Source organism: Oculina patagonica, chromosome 2 (assembly GCF_052425735.1).
Source record: "Oculina patagonica isolate OP01 chromosome 2, crgOcupat, whole genome shotgun sequence".
Lineage (NCBI taxonomy): Eukaryota > Metazoa > Cnidaria > Anthozoa > Scleractinia > Oculinidae > Oculina > Oculina patagonica.
The window spans coordinates 44,252,240-44,269,394 of NC_135759.1; the positions used below are offsets into that span (position 1 = coordinate 44,252,240).

At 37.1% G+C, this 17,155-nt stretch overlaps 3 protein-coding genes across 4 annotated transcripts in view; all 3 read right to left on the reverse strand.

Annotated features, from left to right (window-relative positions):
* Positions 1-4,383, reverse strand: part of LOC144644829 (uncharacterized) — a 12,987-nt gene extending 8,604 nt beyond the window's left edge. The window contains exons 1-2 of one of the 2 annotated variants that reach the window (XM_078504384.1): positions 4,253-4,319; positions 2,255-2,605 (exon numbers count right to left, since the gene is read on the reverse strand). In XM_078504384.1, coding sequence (XP_078360510.1) covers positions 2,484-2,605; positions 4,253-4,301 — 171 coding nt within the window. In that variant the 5' untranslated portion in view covers positions 4,302-4,319 and the 3' untranslated portion in view covers positions 2,255-2,483. Of the gene's footprint in view, positions 1-2,254; positions 2,606-4,252 lie in introns of those variants that run through there. The other variant, XM_078504383.1, reaches the window with a different exon arrangement.
* Positions 4,384-6,877: 2,494 nt separating this feature from the next.
* Positions 6,878-8,923, reverse strand: LOC144644812 (latrophilin Cirl-like). Its single transcript, XM_078504364.1, has 4 exons — positions 8,618-8,923; positions 8,327-8,413; positions 7,321-7,610; positions 6,878-7,033 (listed from the first exon to the last, which is right to left on the reverse strand). The coding sequence occupies exons 1-3, from the start codon at positions 8,871-8,873 to the stop codon at positions 7,321-7,323; spliced, it is 633 nt and encodes a 210-aa protein (XP_078360490.1). The 5' UTR covers positions 8,874-8,923; the 3' UTR covers positions 6,878-7,033.
* Positions 8,924-10,021: 1,098 nt separating this feature from the next.
* LOC144644803 (protein KTI12 homolog) lies at positions 10,022-17,147 on the reverse strand. Its single transcript, XM_078504347.1, has 10 exons — positions 16,901-17,147; positions 15,451-15,502; positions 14,684-14,736; positions 13,967-14,022; positions 13,091-13,164; positions 12,912-12,987; positions 12,711-12,794; positions 11,247-11,309; positions 10,788-10,856; positions 10,022-10,199 (listed from the first exon to the last, which is right to left on the reverse strand). The coding sequence occupies exons 1-10, from the start codon at positions 17,049-17,051 to the stop codon at positions 10,056-10,058; spliced, it is 822 nt and encodes a 273-aa protein (XP_078360473.1). The 5' UTR covers positions 17,052-17,147; the 3' UTR covers positions 10,022-10,055.
* Positions 17,148-17,155: the final 8 nt, after the last annotated feature.

Genomic DNA, 17,155 nt, shown 5'->3' on the forward strand with positions numbered 1-17,155 from the left:
ACCCAGAACCCCTTGTTGTTGAGGAAAAGAAAGGATCTATGGTTACAGCTAGCGACGGTTTCAAGTCCATAACGCGAAACTCATCCATGTTTAAAATCATCCCTAAAGAACTGAGAGCTGAAGGAGATCGCAGAGAACAGGAAGAACCAGAGGACTTACCTGCTGAACAAACCGAAGTTTCGACACAAGATGAAGATCCAAACCCCCCAAGCGCAAATGACGGAGGCCTGCGGAGGTCACAGAGACAAAGGAGACCCCCTGCGAGTCTCGCAGATTACGTTCAAATAATCTACTAGCATAAACACTTAACATTTTAAAAGACTCGTTACTAGAAGGCATGCTTATCATTTGTTGATGTTATTGTAAAGTTATTTGATCTTGTTAGCCGACATATATGATTGTAAGTTTATTATCAAGAAGGGGAGAGATGTAGTGTTGTGACATCTGTCAATCATACGAGCACGCGGTCGAAAGGAACTCCCGCTTCCTTTGTAGTCGTCGCGAGCATGGAGTCAATAAATCAGACTTGTGTTTAACTTGCGGTGGTTTTATTTAAACGGTACAACACCACACCCATGTCGTACTAAGAATTTTTACTGATCAACATAGAAAATAGGTTCACAATGGTTTGTTCCCAAAACGTTTTTTACTGTACAGAGGGTCTGTATATTGACCTGTAACTTGTATACCGTATTGAAAAATTCAGAACGAACCGACTTCTGCCCGCTACCATGATATCATGTTGAAAAATTAGCTCGTTCGAAACCGTAGCAAAATCGTTAGAGACAGACAAGATACAGCCGTTTACTGGCAGTCTTTGAAAATCCTGAATTTCGTCGAAATGAGCCAAAATAAAGTTTTAAAATTTCCTTTATCAATATGGTTCTTATCTTTTTATTCAATTATATGAACTGCTTTTATGCAGTACTGTCCACAAAGATTTCAATTTCCTTAAAGTTTCGGGACAAATGGATACAAAATATTTCGTGCAGAATGTAATTTGATTAAGCGAATGTTTTCACGTCTATAAATACTTCAAGCAGTGGATGAAAAACCGTTTTGTTTTCATCGATGAGAACCACTTTCAAATAGTTAATGCATAAAAAATAACAATCAGATCAGAATACAATAATTATTAATGTAAGGTCTCGCTATTATGTCTCGGCAGATATACTTCTTTTTTGCAAGTTCAAATGTATGCAAATTTCGTGTGAAATGTAATTCGATTCCATTGTCTTGTTTACAAACTCTTTCTTAAGAAAGTTGTATTTTCGTGAATAAAACCCATTGGCCTGTTTTGTTTTCCTGATCATGTTTGTCTGTGATTTTTACAAAACATGTGGTCTTTTTTTTTCGGAACTTTAAGTTGTACAAAAATTCCTATTTTGAACACAGATGTCACTTCCGGAATTTCTCATCTAAAATTCAATTGGTATTTAATTATAATTATTCGACGTTTTCGAAGTTTTCATTTTCAAGTCATCTTTTCATTCGATAGCTTTACTGATCTCGTAAAAAATTCCATTCAAGTTCACACCAATACTGTACATTGCCAATGTTTTGCTGACGTCTTGAGAAGTGTCTTACTAACGTCACAAATCTAAAATATATCCAAACCATGTCGTGCAAACAATCTACTCTTTGTGACAGGCGACTTTGACGCCCAACTGTGCGGAAATGAAAATCGACATACTTCTTGCTAAATATATAAAAAATAGTTTTAAAGTGGAGTCCGCCTCAAAAAAATGTACCGCCAGATCGCACTGCTATTTGTAGAAACCAGCAAAGCGTCTAGTTTCAAAGTTTCCCACAAAAACATTGCGTGACATGAATGACGTTACCCCTTTTATTTACAAAAATAGCTTCAACTTGTCAAAGCAACTACAGTTTCACAATGGTGATTATTAGTACTTTACCCCCTTAAGCTTTTTTTCTCTGTCCTCCCGCCGAAGCAAAGAAGAGAACCAGATTGCAGATTAGCCCAAAAGTCGACCCAATGTTCCTACAACGATTTACTGTCAAAACTGAAATGAAACCGATTGGCCCAGGCTATCCCCGTCATTTTTAGCCGACAGGAGACTATCGTCTAGGACGACCAAAGGGTAAACTATAAATCGGCCACGCCCGATTAATAAATCGTTTACAGCCGCAATGTACTAAAATATTTCACTGTTCCATACGCCTGAATATCTGAATCTTGTTGAAAGGGCTCTACCCTGAAAATGCTTTACTATCCAGTCTGGCTGAGTACAATGCCATTACAATCGAAATTATAACGCAGATACCGTGCAGTGAATAAACGCCAGCTTTATTCAGGCCTGTAACCAGACCTTCCACGTTACAGTTGTCATGACGACAGCATTTAACTTGGCATGAATACTTTGTATCACCCCGCCACACATCGCACAAGGCTTCGTTGCAGTGCTCTGGTGGCCCACACTCCTTGAAATAGTGAATGGTAGTTTTTCCATATTTGGTTTCTGTCACTTGACGTGTCTGACAGAGAAAGCGGGATGAATCATTACTGCAGAAAGCTGACTAAGTTTGCTCTCACAATCTGCCCATGACTTGGTCGAGTGACAGCCCCCACAGTCGAGAGTCAGAGCTACGGAAAGAAAGACATTTACAGACAATCAAACAATGAGAATTCTCGTCACATGCACAAGGTCTAAAACTGAACGAGGCTCGCATCTCAAAAACGTCTTCTCAACGTTGTCGCATGGTTTCATGTATCTTTTGTCGCCGAGTGGTAAAACAGGATTAATTCGGACGTTGGCGTCTTGTAATGTGGATGGCTTCCTTTTTAGTAAGTGAGGAGGAAGACAAGGGCGCTTTCGATTCGACCAAAAATTCCGGAAATTTCGGAACAAAAGCGAATGGTACAGAAATTTTGCGGAAAGTTTTTAGAAAATCCGAAAAGTGTTAACTGTTCCGAAATGCGAACCATTCAACGCAAAATTCAGTAATTTCCAGGAGCAAAATCGAATGGATCTGAAATTTCAGGGAAGTTTTTTCGAATATTTGGGCCTTTCTTGCGAAGTTGTACTCTTTTCTGGCAATTTTGGAAAAACGCCATTTTCTCTTCAGCCCACGTTTCTTCGGCCGAAAATCTAGCAAGTTGGGCACCTGAAAGCACAGGCGGCCCAGGCTCTCTCGTTAATTATTTGCAACGGTCGTTGTCGGTTCGACTCAAGCGATCGAAAAATATGCTTCATAAATTGACGAATTTGAGATCTTTCGTTCCTAAATTACAATAAACTGTAAGCCATAGAAATAAAGATCACTTACCTTTTGTTGATTGTCTGCTTTTGTGTGATTTTGAGGGGTTTTGGGACGTTTATTCCCCACTTGCCGCTGACAAGTGCAAGTGAAGAATAAACGTCCCAAAACCTCTCAAAATCACACAATAACAGACAATCAACAATAGGTAAGTGATCTTTATTTATATGGCTTACAGTTTATTGTAATTTAGGAACGAAAGATCTCAAATTCGTCCATTTAGGAAGCATATTTTTCGATCGCTTGAGTCGAACCGACAACGGACGAGAGAGCCTGGGCCGCCTGTGCTGAAAGCAGCTACATTTGTTAGGAAAGTTTTCCAAATAAAAGAAGCTCTAAAGGTTTACTGGGTTATTTTTAAATTCGTTTTCATTTTGTTTTTCAGACAGCGACAAAGAAATGTACAAAGGATTTAGAACGTCCGTGCACTTGCAACCATTGTAATGCTCATTTATAAACCTGTTTGTTTGCATTGCTGGTGTGGCTTTACAAAGGTCCCTGTTGTTGTGACCACGTTGTCTGTCATTGCGGTGAATAAAAACAGTGTACGGAATGCTTTTTTATTTGCGAAAATATTTGGAGCAAACCTGTCAACTAGTAACCATCGAAACCCGGCGAAAGTTTAGCTTTTCCCTAAAAAAAAAAACAGTACTAAGAACCGGAGAAAAATTCCTAAAAGCAAAAACGAACAGTACAGGAGACAAAACACTCATTTTTTCATACGTGAGTATCCGCGCGGTAACATGTACAAAGCAGAATTTTTTAATTCTCTTCTTTCCTCGTTAATTTCCTTCCAAGGGGCTACGGTTTTAATTCAACAAGTATTGATTTACAATTTGGGCATAAGCAAACCACCTTAAGGTAATATTGTTGCAAATACTCTAACTTCGCAAGAAAACAGAAAAATACTCAGTGCATGTACATCGTATGTACACGGCATTGTAAACGTGTGGGGGGTACCACCTATACATACCTTGAGGCAGAAGCGAAATAAAAGCAAGCCTTAGCAACTCAGAGGCCATCTCTTTGAGCTTCTTTACCGTAGAACAGTTGAAATACAACTAGTTTGTATATTCAAGGAATTCAAGTTTTCTACGAATGTTGTATTTAAAAGCGGAAAAGTACTTTGCGCAACGACTTCCGCGGAAACGTAAGAATGTAAAATTCCGCTTTTGTAAAGGCGTTAGCTATAAAGGTGTTGACCTTTCTTTAATAGCATATAGCGTACTGGTTTAAAGAATGAAACAAAGCGTCGAAATCATAAATTTTAAACCTTTTGTGACACATAGTTCTGCTTTAGTTGTCTTCCTTTAATTCAAATCTGTTTTTCGAGAAGTTTGTGTGAGCGCCGCATGTGACATTCTCAATATAATCCGGCGCGCGTGCACACCTCCGGAAATCTTAAGAACAATTAATATGTACTTTAACATGTATATTTTTTGGCGAAAAGCGTCTCTATTAACTAAATCGGAGGCGCGAAAATTCAAACACTATTCAAACCAACTTACAACACATAACAATTGCGTTTTATATTATTTACCACAAGGATCGATGTAGACATTTACAGGAAGTCTGAAGACTTCAAGGAAAAAGAGGAACTTGTTGCCGTGTTGTCACGAATATTAAACAGCGATTGTAAAATTCCGCAACATTTTATTTTTGATAATAGACAATACTGTGGCCAGGAAAGGTCAATCAGGAAGGAAAAGAATTGTTGTTTCTACCCAGAGTAAGATTATCATCACATCCATGCGACAAAACAGGATTTAAGAATTTTAATATTGCCAGGGCTACTGTGACATTGCACATTTCAGATAGTCCATTTTACAGTTCTGTGCTTGGTGATCAAGCCTTTGAGCAGAGGCGAGGCTAGATTTGACTTTGTTGTGATACAAACCTTTTTCCTTTTAATTGTAAATTATCCTGTTGTCATGCTAACTAGTTGCTACTCTCTATCATCACAAGGTCAACCCAGACCTCGCTTTCATACAGAGGCTTTAGTTACATTTCACAGAACTGTAAAATGGTCTATTGTAAATTATTAGAAACAAGCACTTCGCGTTTTCACGATCCCATAATACAACTCTTGTTTACCTCCCAAAATTTTTGCATAAGCATTTTTTTCAATTTAATTATCTTGGAATGATTGCAGGTCATTGTAAATTCCAAGCAGAAATTGAAATCAATGCTTTTGCAAAAGTTTGGGGGGTAAACAAGATGTATTATGGGAACTGCGAAAACAGTGAATGGTATATTGCAATTCCTGCGTTTTGATTGATAAACAGGCAATGGTATATTAGCCCATACACCATTTCCACAAATACGGTAGTCGATACGCGTCAACGAAAACAGCTGGGGAGCGCTGGTGCGATTCCTAAAGAGCGTTTTTAATAAAACAATTATTCCACTCGCGCTTGTTGGATATGAGGTATCTCACACCCAACGCGCTCGTGGAATAATTGTTAAACAGAAATAGGAAAATCTGTTGTGGCAATTGTTCTACCGAATGCAGGGCATGATATATATATATCAGACATTAATTTAGGGTTTCGAAACTTGAAGTGTCGAGTTCTGTATGCCATACCATACTAACTATGGCCATACTATATATTTGTAAGGAGGACGACGCAAAACTGTTAATTAGCTTTTGGAGATCATTTCTTTGCGCGCCACATTTGCGATAGAAAAATATAAACGAGTCCAAAACGATAATCATTTATAAAGCGGTAACCTCACTCGTCAAATTAGTTCCTCCGTAGTAATCTCCGAAACACGGGAAAACATTTCGTTGTACTAATGTCCCGACCTGGTAACCCACGAAAATATGCGCTACACCTCTGTCGATTTTTTTTCTTTTGCCTACCTGAAAGACGGAGGGCTCTGGGGGTCTAGCTTTTGAAGTCTTTCAAAGACTCTTTTCTGGCAGTCTTCTCAATAAGGGGGGTGGGGAGGGGACGGGGTGACAGTACACAGCAGCCCATCACTCCTCCACCAAGCATATTTTATGCTTCTACGAAGACGATATTGTTTTCAGCAAGACTGTATATTAAAAACATCAGTCTGTTTTACTGAGGTGGATCGAGCCATATGTGGCACACGTTAGCTACACGACAGTGGCTCCCCCACCTATCCACCCCAAAGTTGCGACGAAAAGACGACATTTGTTACTTTCGTAACTTTATAGTTAATTAAAAAGAGATTTGCTGTCAGAAAAAGTTTTAAGTATATATATAGGAAAATCGCTTGCAATTTTATTTTTTAGAAAATGACATTTGCGTCAGGAGAAATTTAGGTGTATGTAGGAAAATCGTTTGATATAGTTCTCTTAAAAAAAGGTGAAGCATAAAAGCGCTGGAGTACTTTCTAAATCCAAATATAAGCCAAAGGATTTATTTCTTTGTCATTTTTTCGACTGATCTTGAAGCTTCCTCTCGCGTGGGTAAAGTCGGGTTGTTATTTTCGAAAGTTTACTGAATTTGTTACTTTCGAGTGGGTTGTAGAGGCGTTATTTTCGGAAGTTTTCTGAATTTGCGTTATTAATAGGGGCCGACATGCTTGTGAGAAACAACACTATGAAAAAATGCAAGAAAACAGAATGTCACACCCAAATGGCTTTATTCCAGCTCAAGATACAGCAAAAAAAAAAAAAAAAAAAACAGACTAAAACTAAATCAAGCAAGGCGGGCATAACTGGTTATGCCGGAGTGTGAAGTCGCTGATTTGACACCACTGCAAGGCTGGGATGTCCTAAAACCTGAAAATAAAGGAAAGACACGTCACATCTTCATATTAAACAAAGCCATTAAGGGGGTCAATTGCCTAAGTTCGTGAAAAAATCGTTTTAGGCCTTGCAGCTGTTAAACGTTCAAAAGACCTTTGCTTAAAACTACAGGATTTATATCTTGGTTTTTTACATTGCGATTAGTCCGACTTTTTACTCTCCAAAGGGTGTGTTTTTCTTCTTTTTTTTTTTTCATTTTATTCCAATAAATAAGCTTTTCAGTACGAATGCTCCACTGAAGATGTCTTTTACATACTAACCTAGCGCTCACACTTGTACTTGACAAGAAGGTATTTGAAGATTCCTTTGCACGGATCACCAAACACCTTGTTGCTTGCATGCAGCACACAACTGGCTTTCTTGTGGCACGTGCTCTGCACGAGGGCAAGAGATTTGGAGGCGCGGCAGTTGGTGGAAAGGATTGGAGACTTTGAACACGCGTTTTTGTTCAGTCGGCCATAGTTCGCTGCCACGATGTTAATCTTCTCTCCCTTCTTGCAGGTTAAAGTAGCTTTCTTGTGTTCACAAATCACACGAGATTTGGGCTTTTCTGAAGAAGAGAAACAAACAAACAAGTGAACATTGTCAATTTCCTGCTACCACAACTTCGTTTTCCAAAGTAGAGGGCCATGTTTCATGTCGCTGTGTGCAACAAATCATAAAAAATGCTCTGTGAATCCACCCCGCTTCTTCATTACTCCCCCTCGGCTATGTAAGAAGCCCCCTTTTAACTTATTTACTGATTTCCCACTCCTTTGGCAAGAAGGTAAGTCAGTTCAAATAATCACCCTAAAACTAAATATATTTTTAAGAGTACCCACCACTTTAACTTGTTATTACGTTTTTGACGAGATCGATGACTAAGATGTCCCATATGTGCGCTTGCGATTTGTGATTTGAATTAAACTCCCCTTTCTTTCTCTCTTAAGCCTCCTCCCCGCCGAATAAGGGGTTCTTGAAAGGTATTTTCGCAATAACTATTTTGCTTTTAATTTCTTTTTTTCACGATTCCAACGTTGGCGTAAGTCGCGAAACCAAAAACAAGACAAGCTTGATATAAAAATTTAGTTTAGGAGGCCTTTTTTGATCCACGTTTATCACGTTGCATTGCTTCCATTTTCTCTTTATTCCCAGCTTAAAAAACTGCAGTTTAAAGAATAATTTTTAAAGTCCACAAAGACAGTCTGACTCGTGAATTTATTTTTCGGTTTTCTTACAAGTTGCTGAGTGCGTTTTGCAGTGATAAGAAGAAGACCAACTACTCACCTTCGTTCATGACTTTTCGCATCATCTTTGTTATAGCATCGAGTTTTCGATCCATTTTACCCAAGCGACTCAACAACACGGCGTTTGCTGAAAAAGAAACAAAACAGAAAGGAAATATATTACACATACTGGTTTGTTGGAAAAAAATGTTGAAATATATACGCGAGGAAAACTAACTTAGGTAAGAATTACTGTCACCGGAAAATAACATACGCAAGATTTTCGGAAACGAGTCGCATAGCTTATTTCGCCTTTAGTTAACTATATTAGCTTTTCACAAAATAAGCTTACCTTTATTCAGACGTTTGGCGGCGGTCTCCAAAGAACTGATTCGGCTGTGAGTAAAGCGAAGAGTTAAATCCACCGAACTCACGATAGACAACACTTGTTTGAGATTTTTCTTTTGGTTTGGGCAAACTGTTTTGAGTTTGTTACTGATTTGCTTCACTACAAACTTGCCATTCTGGGCTTTTTTGGCCGCGTTGGAAGAGAAAGGCTGCGAAATAACCAGCACAGCCAGAACGACGAAGATCCAGGTTAATTTCATGGCGAATTTACTGCGATAAATGGTTTCGTTTTCTTCACACTCGCAAAATGAGATGATTTTATTCTGCCGGGGTAAACTGTGTTGAGGTATAGTTCTTAGTATGCGATCTCGCCGTTTTTTCGTGTTGGTTGTCAATTTATTTACTTAATATGACACTTAGGAAGTAGTGGTTAAAGAATAAAAGATCAATAGTAGTGGAACATGAATATTGTTTGCTGTTTAAATCTGTCTTCTTGTGTAAAATAAAGCGAGAACAGTTTGTGTTTGAAAAACTTCTCCTCGAGTTTGTTTCCTCGAGTCTGTACCATGATACCAAAGGAAGTTGTTTTTGCGGTGTCATTCACTCAACGGCCATCATTCATCATTGAATATTCAAGGGTTAGTTTCGAAAGTTTAGACGGATTGTAAATATTTGCTGGTTGACTCGTCACATCATCGTGGATGATAAAGATACTGCGCTAAAGTTTGACGTGTGTTGAACGAAAATTATTCAAATTTCTTAACGTAGAGGTGACCTCAAGACGCAAGGGCATAAAAGCTCTAAAAACGACAGCAAATAAAACAGACACGTCCTTAACAAAGCCCTTGACAAAAGAGAGATCTAGAGTGCTACTTCTCCCAATTTTCATTGATTATACGTCTTAACTGGCCTTGTTTCACGGCTTAAAAATGCTTCTCTGTCGCATTCCAGTTTTAGTATTAAGTAAACATAGCAGTTCAAACTCTACCCGGATGAAAATTTCTCTTTTTTCTAGAGTACTGTTTTAACTTTCTTCTGTGGGCTGTAGTCTGTAATACAGCCTTCAAAAGCGAAGGAATGTGACAATAAACGATAACTGCCTTCTTTAACAAATGAAAAATTTTGTTCCAAAGCGAACTCAGGAAACAAAACAGATTTTAGGCAAACACACGTGCTTACAATGCCCTCGCGCTCAATAACCTTTTCTACAAAACACGTTTGCGCGTTTATGATGAAAATTTGCGCGTAGAAGATTATTTTTCATTATTTTTCTTATTAGTTGGATTTTTTAAGTGTCTCAGTTTGCGTTTCAGTCGATTTTCAGTATTAAGATTTTGACACTAGATAGTGTGGCTTTGTAACTATTTTATAGTCTGTGACTCAACGCAAAAGATATACTTCAAATATGACACCAGGATGGCATAAAATAAGAATATTTAATTTTATTGGACGCTGCTGTTCAGGTATTGAACAAACATATTCGCAATTTTCTTTGTATCTTCCACAGGATGCATTTTTGTGTAAGTAATAAACTGTCGACGTATTCTTCTCAATTCCGCCATGTTTACCATTCTATTCAGAACGACGTAGAGAAAAAAAGTCAAGGAAAACACATACCGTATTTATTCGAAAAAACGCCGCGGCGCTTGTTAAATTTTTCGCGCCTCAAGTGCGGCGCTTATTTAAAATTTGGACACCACAAAGAATCTAACCTTTTACATTAATTGAAAATAGCGTCTTTTGATTGTCAGTATTCGTCTTTTGCTCAAGAAAGAAGTGGCACTAGCTGTCCTAGCAAAGTTCGCAGCCTTCACAACATTTACAGAACAACGTATTGTAAGAATGTTGGATAGTCAGAAAACTAATGGGCGAGCGGTAAAACAATCACTTTGAACTGCAAAACATCGCTTTTCATAGAAAGAACTGTCCAAGTTTGTAGAGTTGCTTTGTAGTGCTGTTTTTGGTTAAACAGAATTTCTGGAATAAGCGCCGCATCGGGACTGCGGCGCTTATTCGGAAGCGGCACTTATTAACCTTTTTTGTCCTAAATGCGGCGCTTAATCGAGTAAATACGGTACAGGCCGCAGTGCGAACAACACAAGAAAACCCAGAGAGGAGAAGGTGGGGGGGGCAATGGGAGATGAACATTAACTATAATAGGTATTAAAGGATATTTTTTCTGATGTCCCTGGGACCACAACATGATCACCGGGAACGAATGTACGTTGAGAATTTAACAATGCCTGCAAGAAAAAAAATTCCTTGTTACACGACAAAAACAACAACTTATCTACCGGTACTGAGGAAAAGTAATTATTATCCTAAATATACAGACATATGACGTCACGAAGCTCCATAAATACTTATAGAGAATTTAATTGATTGAATTGTAAAATTATTAATAAACAATCATTTCCTAAGTTTAACGAGTGCACAAAGGCGTTTGAAGAGAGTGAGAACGCACTACATCCCTTTACGAATCCCCTGCATTTCTGTTTATTCCCCACATGGTTCGCCGCACGTTTTTCATTTTGCTCGCACAGTTGACGAGTATAAGAGAAAATAGAAAGGCTTTAAACAAACTCCTTGTTGCAACAACAGTATCAAAGAATGTGAGCTAACACGAGACTTACCGTGACTATTTCTTGTGTTATTTTATCAAGTTCATACAAGAAGTTCGTTGCAGACAATGGTTGCTAATAAAACAAAACAAAAAATATAATTTTGAAAGGAACAACAAAGCTAAAAAAATTAGACGCAAGAGGATCAGAGTTTCTACACTCTCTGAATGTGAGGTTTATAATAACAGATTTGTCCAGGATAGAACGCAAATAAGATGCACGTTCCTCATAACAGGCATCAAAAAGTGCCCTCATTAATAAAAGTTCACCAAAACACACCAAAATCTGTCAAGTACGAAGTAATATGGAAATGTCAAAATATCACAGTCAAACATGAAGTACTCATTAAACAATACTTGCGTTCAATCCTGGACATAAGTTGGAGAGTGACTGTAAGAGTAAAGTGTCTTGTCTAAGAACACAACACGAGCCAGGACAATGGGTACAGTAAACCCCAGGAGGGGTACTCTCTAAACATTTGGGGTGTGGGGTGTGTACAGCACTTCCTGAAACCTTAACTCTTTCTCAGAACAACATGTGTGACATTCTCTACCCACCCCGGGACTAGAACCTTGGATGTGTGGCTCTGAAGGCTGCTATGAACACAAAACAAAATGTTTTATATTTTATCGAATGTTTAAACTATTGTAAAGAAAAGGAGAGAGAGTCCACATCACTGTTTCAAAAGAAGTTTATAAAAATAAAGCCAGAAATCGTAATATAAAGATTTCAACATGCAAATTACAGGGGCACCCAACGAGAAAATTTCACTTTAGGAGTCAGAACACCGTTTTTACGTTATAAGTGAACAGCGCTTTAGAATATTTAAGGTTTTAGCGCTATATAAATGTATAAATTATTAAATTAAATTATTATTATTATTGTTATTATTATTATTATTATTATTATAAGTGTCCTTTTTGTGCGTTTTAAAACCTTTTTTTTAAACGCTTTTTGGATACGCTAGCTAAACTTTCAAACTTCAGAAAATTTTAGGGAACAAAATACCATTACGAATTTACGAGCCACTGTTGCCTTCTCGAAAATCGTAGCTGGCCTTTTTTCGTGCCAAAAACGACATTTTTCTCTCTCTCCGAAAACAGCAGACATTACTTTTCCCATATCACGAAAGTTTGAGCTGTAGAAATTTCCAGTATTTCATCACACTTTAATCCGAAAATCGTAGGCGATTATAGGTCTTCCGAACAGATATTCACCCCTCGGAAACGGTCTGTTGGGTGCCCCTGAAATTACCTTTATTGGTTACCAATTTAGTTTGTAAACAATTCAGGCAAAAAAGCGAAATAGAATCAATTTTTTATTTTCAAAATTCTCTATCACATCCCCTACTACTAATAATTTATGCTTCATTGAAAATATCTTATAGACAGTAGTAGACACATTTATTGTAAGCCAGGAAAACACATTCACATATAAGCTTAAATAATGATTTATTTTAATATCAATGTTCCTTACTGCCTGAGTAGCCTGATTTGGTGGAGGTGGTATTCTGTTGATCAGTGCATCATATATGGAGTCGAAAGGAAGATCATCATCTACCTAAAGCAATAGAAGGAACAAAGAGATTTGTAGGGTTTACTATAATTTTCATGGTTTAAACGATTGGTAAGATTGCAATTATAGTGGGCACTTTATTGTTTAAATATAAACCTGTACCTGAATAACAAATAGAGGAGAGTCCCATCTGTTTCTTGACTCTGGGGGCTCAAATCTCATTACCAAAGCATCTAATCTAAAAGCAACAAAAATTGTCATCATTTACTTTTAATTACGGAGCAGATGGTAGAAGTTAAAGTATAATTTACACTGTAGCAGATCAAATTACATGTACTTACATGTCATCATTATATCTATTCTCTCTCGTTCTGTTCCACTCTCTGCATGTTTCTTGTGGAGTGTCACAATGCACCTTGAAATAATCAGTGTAAAAAAAATGAAACTACTATGAAAAGCGAAATTTGCTTATTGGATATATTTAATGGCATATCGAAATCTCCAAAAGGTTGCCTAGCCCTGCCACATGATTAAGCAAACACAATAAAAATTATTTATATCTTTCTTTATGAGGTCAATTCTTCCCCATTTAAGAGGCATCAGGGATTTGACCCCCCAAAAATACCATACTAAAAACAATTCACTTTACAGAGACTCGTGAAGTTTCTAAGATCAGTACAGTGACTCATCTTAGACAACTGTTGTTACCTGTGGGTGATTAAACCACTTATCCAGGGACTGGTTAAACACAGACTCTAGATACAGATCTCTACTGAGCTACCAGAGTGTATGGTGAATGTCCTTAGTACAGTATCATTATATTCTTTCCTTAATTTTTTTCCATGTCACTTTGTGATGTTGCAGTGCAATGTTCTAGTAGCAATTTCATGGCAGTTTGCTCAAGGCAACTTGCAACTTTACATGTGTAATGCAAATTTGCTTTCAATCAAGTTCACAAGCATGTTTGAGCTTTTAGATGTTCCAATTTCACTTTTACAAGATCTGGTTCACATTTTTCTTATAACAACTAAAGGTTTAGTTCACATTACAAAACTGGCATTGCTGCACTGTAGTTTGATTTTTATGGACCAAAATTACATCAAACAATTTACTCTGAAGTAGACACAATAATTGTATTTTTGTGTAAAACAAATTGGGTTAGCCCAATACAAATTTATTACTTGCATGCATGAGTGCAGGTAAATGCATGTACTTACAATGCAGTGTGTGGTCTTGTGTGCCTTTGCGACACAGTATAACTCATATCTGTATCCTAAAACATCAAACACAACTTGTTAAAAGTAATTTACAATAAACACCAAGAGAGGTCTGAAAACCATGCAAGATGTACAATGTAGTTAATTTTACGCCAACTGTGAATTCGTTGTCAGTGATTTTGAAAAAAAGAAAGGGTGCGCTGTATAAACTGCACAGAACAATGGAGATTCTTATATATAAGTTATTAGGGATAATAGGTCATTAACAGAACAGGACCAGGTTGTTCAAAGCACGATTTAGCTAATCCAGTATATTAAGTGCGTCAGTTTTGATTTCAGTTTATTGACTATTCCATGAGGTTTCCTGCTTATATTTTCTGTCCTCCATGTTTGACGTAAACTGATCTCAAAGTCCACAAAACATAACGAATCAAAACACTTCTATACAAGAGAAATTGTAGCCTCTACCAACTTTTAATCCTGGATTAATGTAAAATCGGCTTTCAAACAACCCAGCTGTTACAGTGTATGAACTGTTCCTTTAATTTCTGTTGCAGATAATGCACATACAGCATTCTTCACACACCATGGGCCAAATTGATGGCCAGACTATGAATGTAATTTCTTACAAAAGAAAAAAATATTGAGATTTATTTAAAAAAAACATAGTATTAACACTGAAAAACAGTCACAAATTGTACATGTACAAGCACTTACCTTTTATGTAGTTAAGTGAGTCTAAAATAACTATGTCATCTCTTGAAATAAGCCTTAAAAAAATAAAAAACACTTCTCTATTAGAATAGCACAATTGAAATACTTGTAACAATGGAAAGAAACAATTTTTTCCAAGCCTGTGCCCTTTACAAAACAGTACTAACAGTAGAACCCTGCTTTACAGACAACAACTTAACACCAACATCTACTCGTTATGGTCAGTTTAATTTTGTTTGTAATGAGAAGCTTGCAAATTTTTTCTGTTACATTAATCTACTTTATACGGAAACTGTTAAAATCAACAACTGAACAGACACTTTTCTGTGATGGGAATGACACAATCTGCTTACATGAGCACTGTATATTTTTGGCTTACCATGATCATGTGCTAATTGCACCCTGTTAGAAAATGAATGCTTCTGCAGGTTAAGGCAATTTTACTTGATTATATTTGAATGCGCATAACTGAGGTTTCTTCAGTTTGAACTTAGTAACATGCACAGGTAAGACATTTTAAACGTCGTTCTGCTGCTTTGAAATGTTTTATTTGCTTTTTTTTAATTCCGTGAAATGTGCCCATGAAGTTAACATGTATTCTGAGAGCCCAAATATTACAGACACCCAGATAAAATGAACACTTTTACATGTCCCTTTGATATCACAACTTATGTTTATTAATTGGGCCCCACTATAAATTATACATAAAAACTGCAGCATCAAAGAAACAACTGACTTTCTAATTTCATCAGTTACATGGTAATAGTCACCTTTCCACTGCAGATTTCAATAGCCCTCTAGCTTCCTTCTCTTTTGATGAAGCTGCAATAAATAAAAAATACTTATTAATAAGCAAAGAATGACTAGTCGGATGAAGAAAAAACGAGTTATACATTTACATTGTTAGTACAAAATATTATCTATTTAGCAATGCTTTGCCAGAATACACAAAATTTTGTACATGTACTGTATTATCTCAGTGTTGAGCATTCAACTTTATACAATTTTCAGGTGTTTATGTATTCTGGTTGGTTCCTTGTCCGTGATCTGTGAGAGGATATTTGACGCACAGATTTAAAATCCTTGTTGGAAAAAAAAGTGGAAATACATTGTATTAATCTCAACTATAAATATTCAATTAAAAACAGACCACTGCTATTTTTCCTGTTTTAGTGAACATTAATTTGAATTCCATAGTTTAGTGTGGAGCAAAAAAGACAAAATGTTAGGCTTGACTTTTCTTATGTGGTTCTCCTTGTTACTGTGGAAAGGGTTCACATCAATGAAGTGAGTAACATAGACCTGCCAACTCTCACGCATTATGCGTGAGTCTCACGCCTGCAGATCCAAAATATCGATCTCACGCATACAGCCCAGTTTCTCACGCTTGACTGACAAATTTAGATTTCTTACTCTTAAAACCCATTAAATGTACATTTAATTCAATTTTGCTGAAACATAACTCAGAAAATGAGCATTGTTATTCGTGTTTGAGTCAATTTTTGCAATTTCACAGACTTCGGCAACGTTTGAAGATCGTCAAAACATCTTCGGAAATATCCGGAAATTGTCGGAACACCTTCGGAACTCTTCGGAAATCCCGGAAATAGTCGGAACATCTTCGGAAACGTTCGGAAATAGTCGAAACATCTTCGGAAAATGTGGAGAAGGTTATCTCACGCCTTTGACTTAGAAAAAGTTGGCAGGTATAGTAACGTCTTTTTTTTTTTTAAATTAGCTCTCCTTGTTACTGTGAACAGGGTACATGTCAGTGAAGTGGCAGGGGTATTTTGCAGAACACAAAATGCAGAAAGATGGAATAGCGGTATATATGGCGATAGTATAATGCCCTAACCAACAAATAAAAGCTAATCGCATTCAAACTGAAGTGAAAGCTAACGGCAACCAAACCACTGACCATCAAGTTTAACACATTCTGTCTGTATTTTATGATCCCTTTTCAAGTTATCATAACAGCTTCTTTCCATATTTACTCGGTAAGATATAGCTCCATCTACACAAATTCAGTGCTACCCCAAATATGACTTACTTTCACCTGAACAATGAGGCCATAAGCCACATAATATATACAAGTCATGTATTTTTTTTCCTTCTCCGCTAGTACAAGGCTACTTTTATCCATGCATCCGGTGCAGCATCTCATTAACGCTGACCCTTTACTTTTCATCCATATTGTATTTAAATTACTTAATTTGATACCTGCATAAACCACGTTTCTTTCCAAATTTATACTCTCGTCGCCTGCCAAATGAACAGTCTTTCCTCTGGAATTTTCCAGATGATTCTTTAATTCCTCGGCTCTTTTTGATTTCCCTGAAGAAGGATAGCCACACATAACAACCAGTGGCATCTTATTAGAAATGTTTTCAACGTTATATATCGCGAATTTGAAGAAAAATGTCCTATTATCTTTGCTTTGCTAGTAGTCCACTTTTTCCGCCATATTGGAAATGT

Excerpts from the sequence above, each read along its gene's own strand:
- LOC144644803 (XM_078504347.1), bottom strand. The coding sequence starts at position 17,051 with ATGCCACTGGTTGTTATGTGTGGCTATCCTTCTTCAGGGAAATCAAAA. Across the intron at positions 14,023-14,683 it reads CTCACTTAACTACATAAAAG|GATACAGATATGAGTTATAC; the intron begins GTAAGTGCTTGT and ends TTGATGTTTTAG. Across the intron at positions 12,795-12,911 it reads CTCCTCTATTTGTTATTCAG|GTAGATGATGATCTTCCTTT; the intron begins GTACAGGTTTAT and ends CTATTGCTTTAG.
- LOC144644812 (XM_078504364.1), bottom strand. The coding sequence starts at position 8,873 with ATGAAATTAACCTGGATCTTCGTCGTTCTGGCTGTGCTGGTTATTTCG. Across the intron at positions 8,414-8,617 it reads CGCCAAACGTCTGAATAAAG|CAAACGCCGTGTTGTTGAGT; the intron begins GTAAGCTTATTT and ends TTTCTTTTTCAG. Across the intron at positions 7,611-8,326 it reads GCGAAAAGTCATGAACGAAG|AAAAGCCCAAATCTCGTGTG; the intron begins GTGAGTAGTTGG and ends TCTCTTCTTCAG.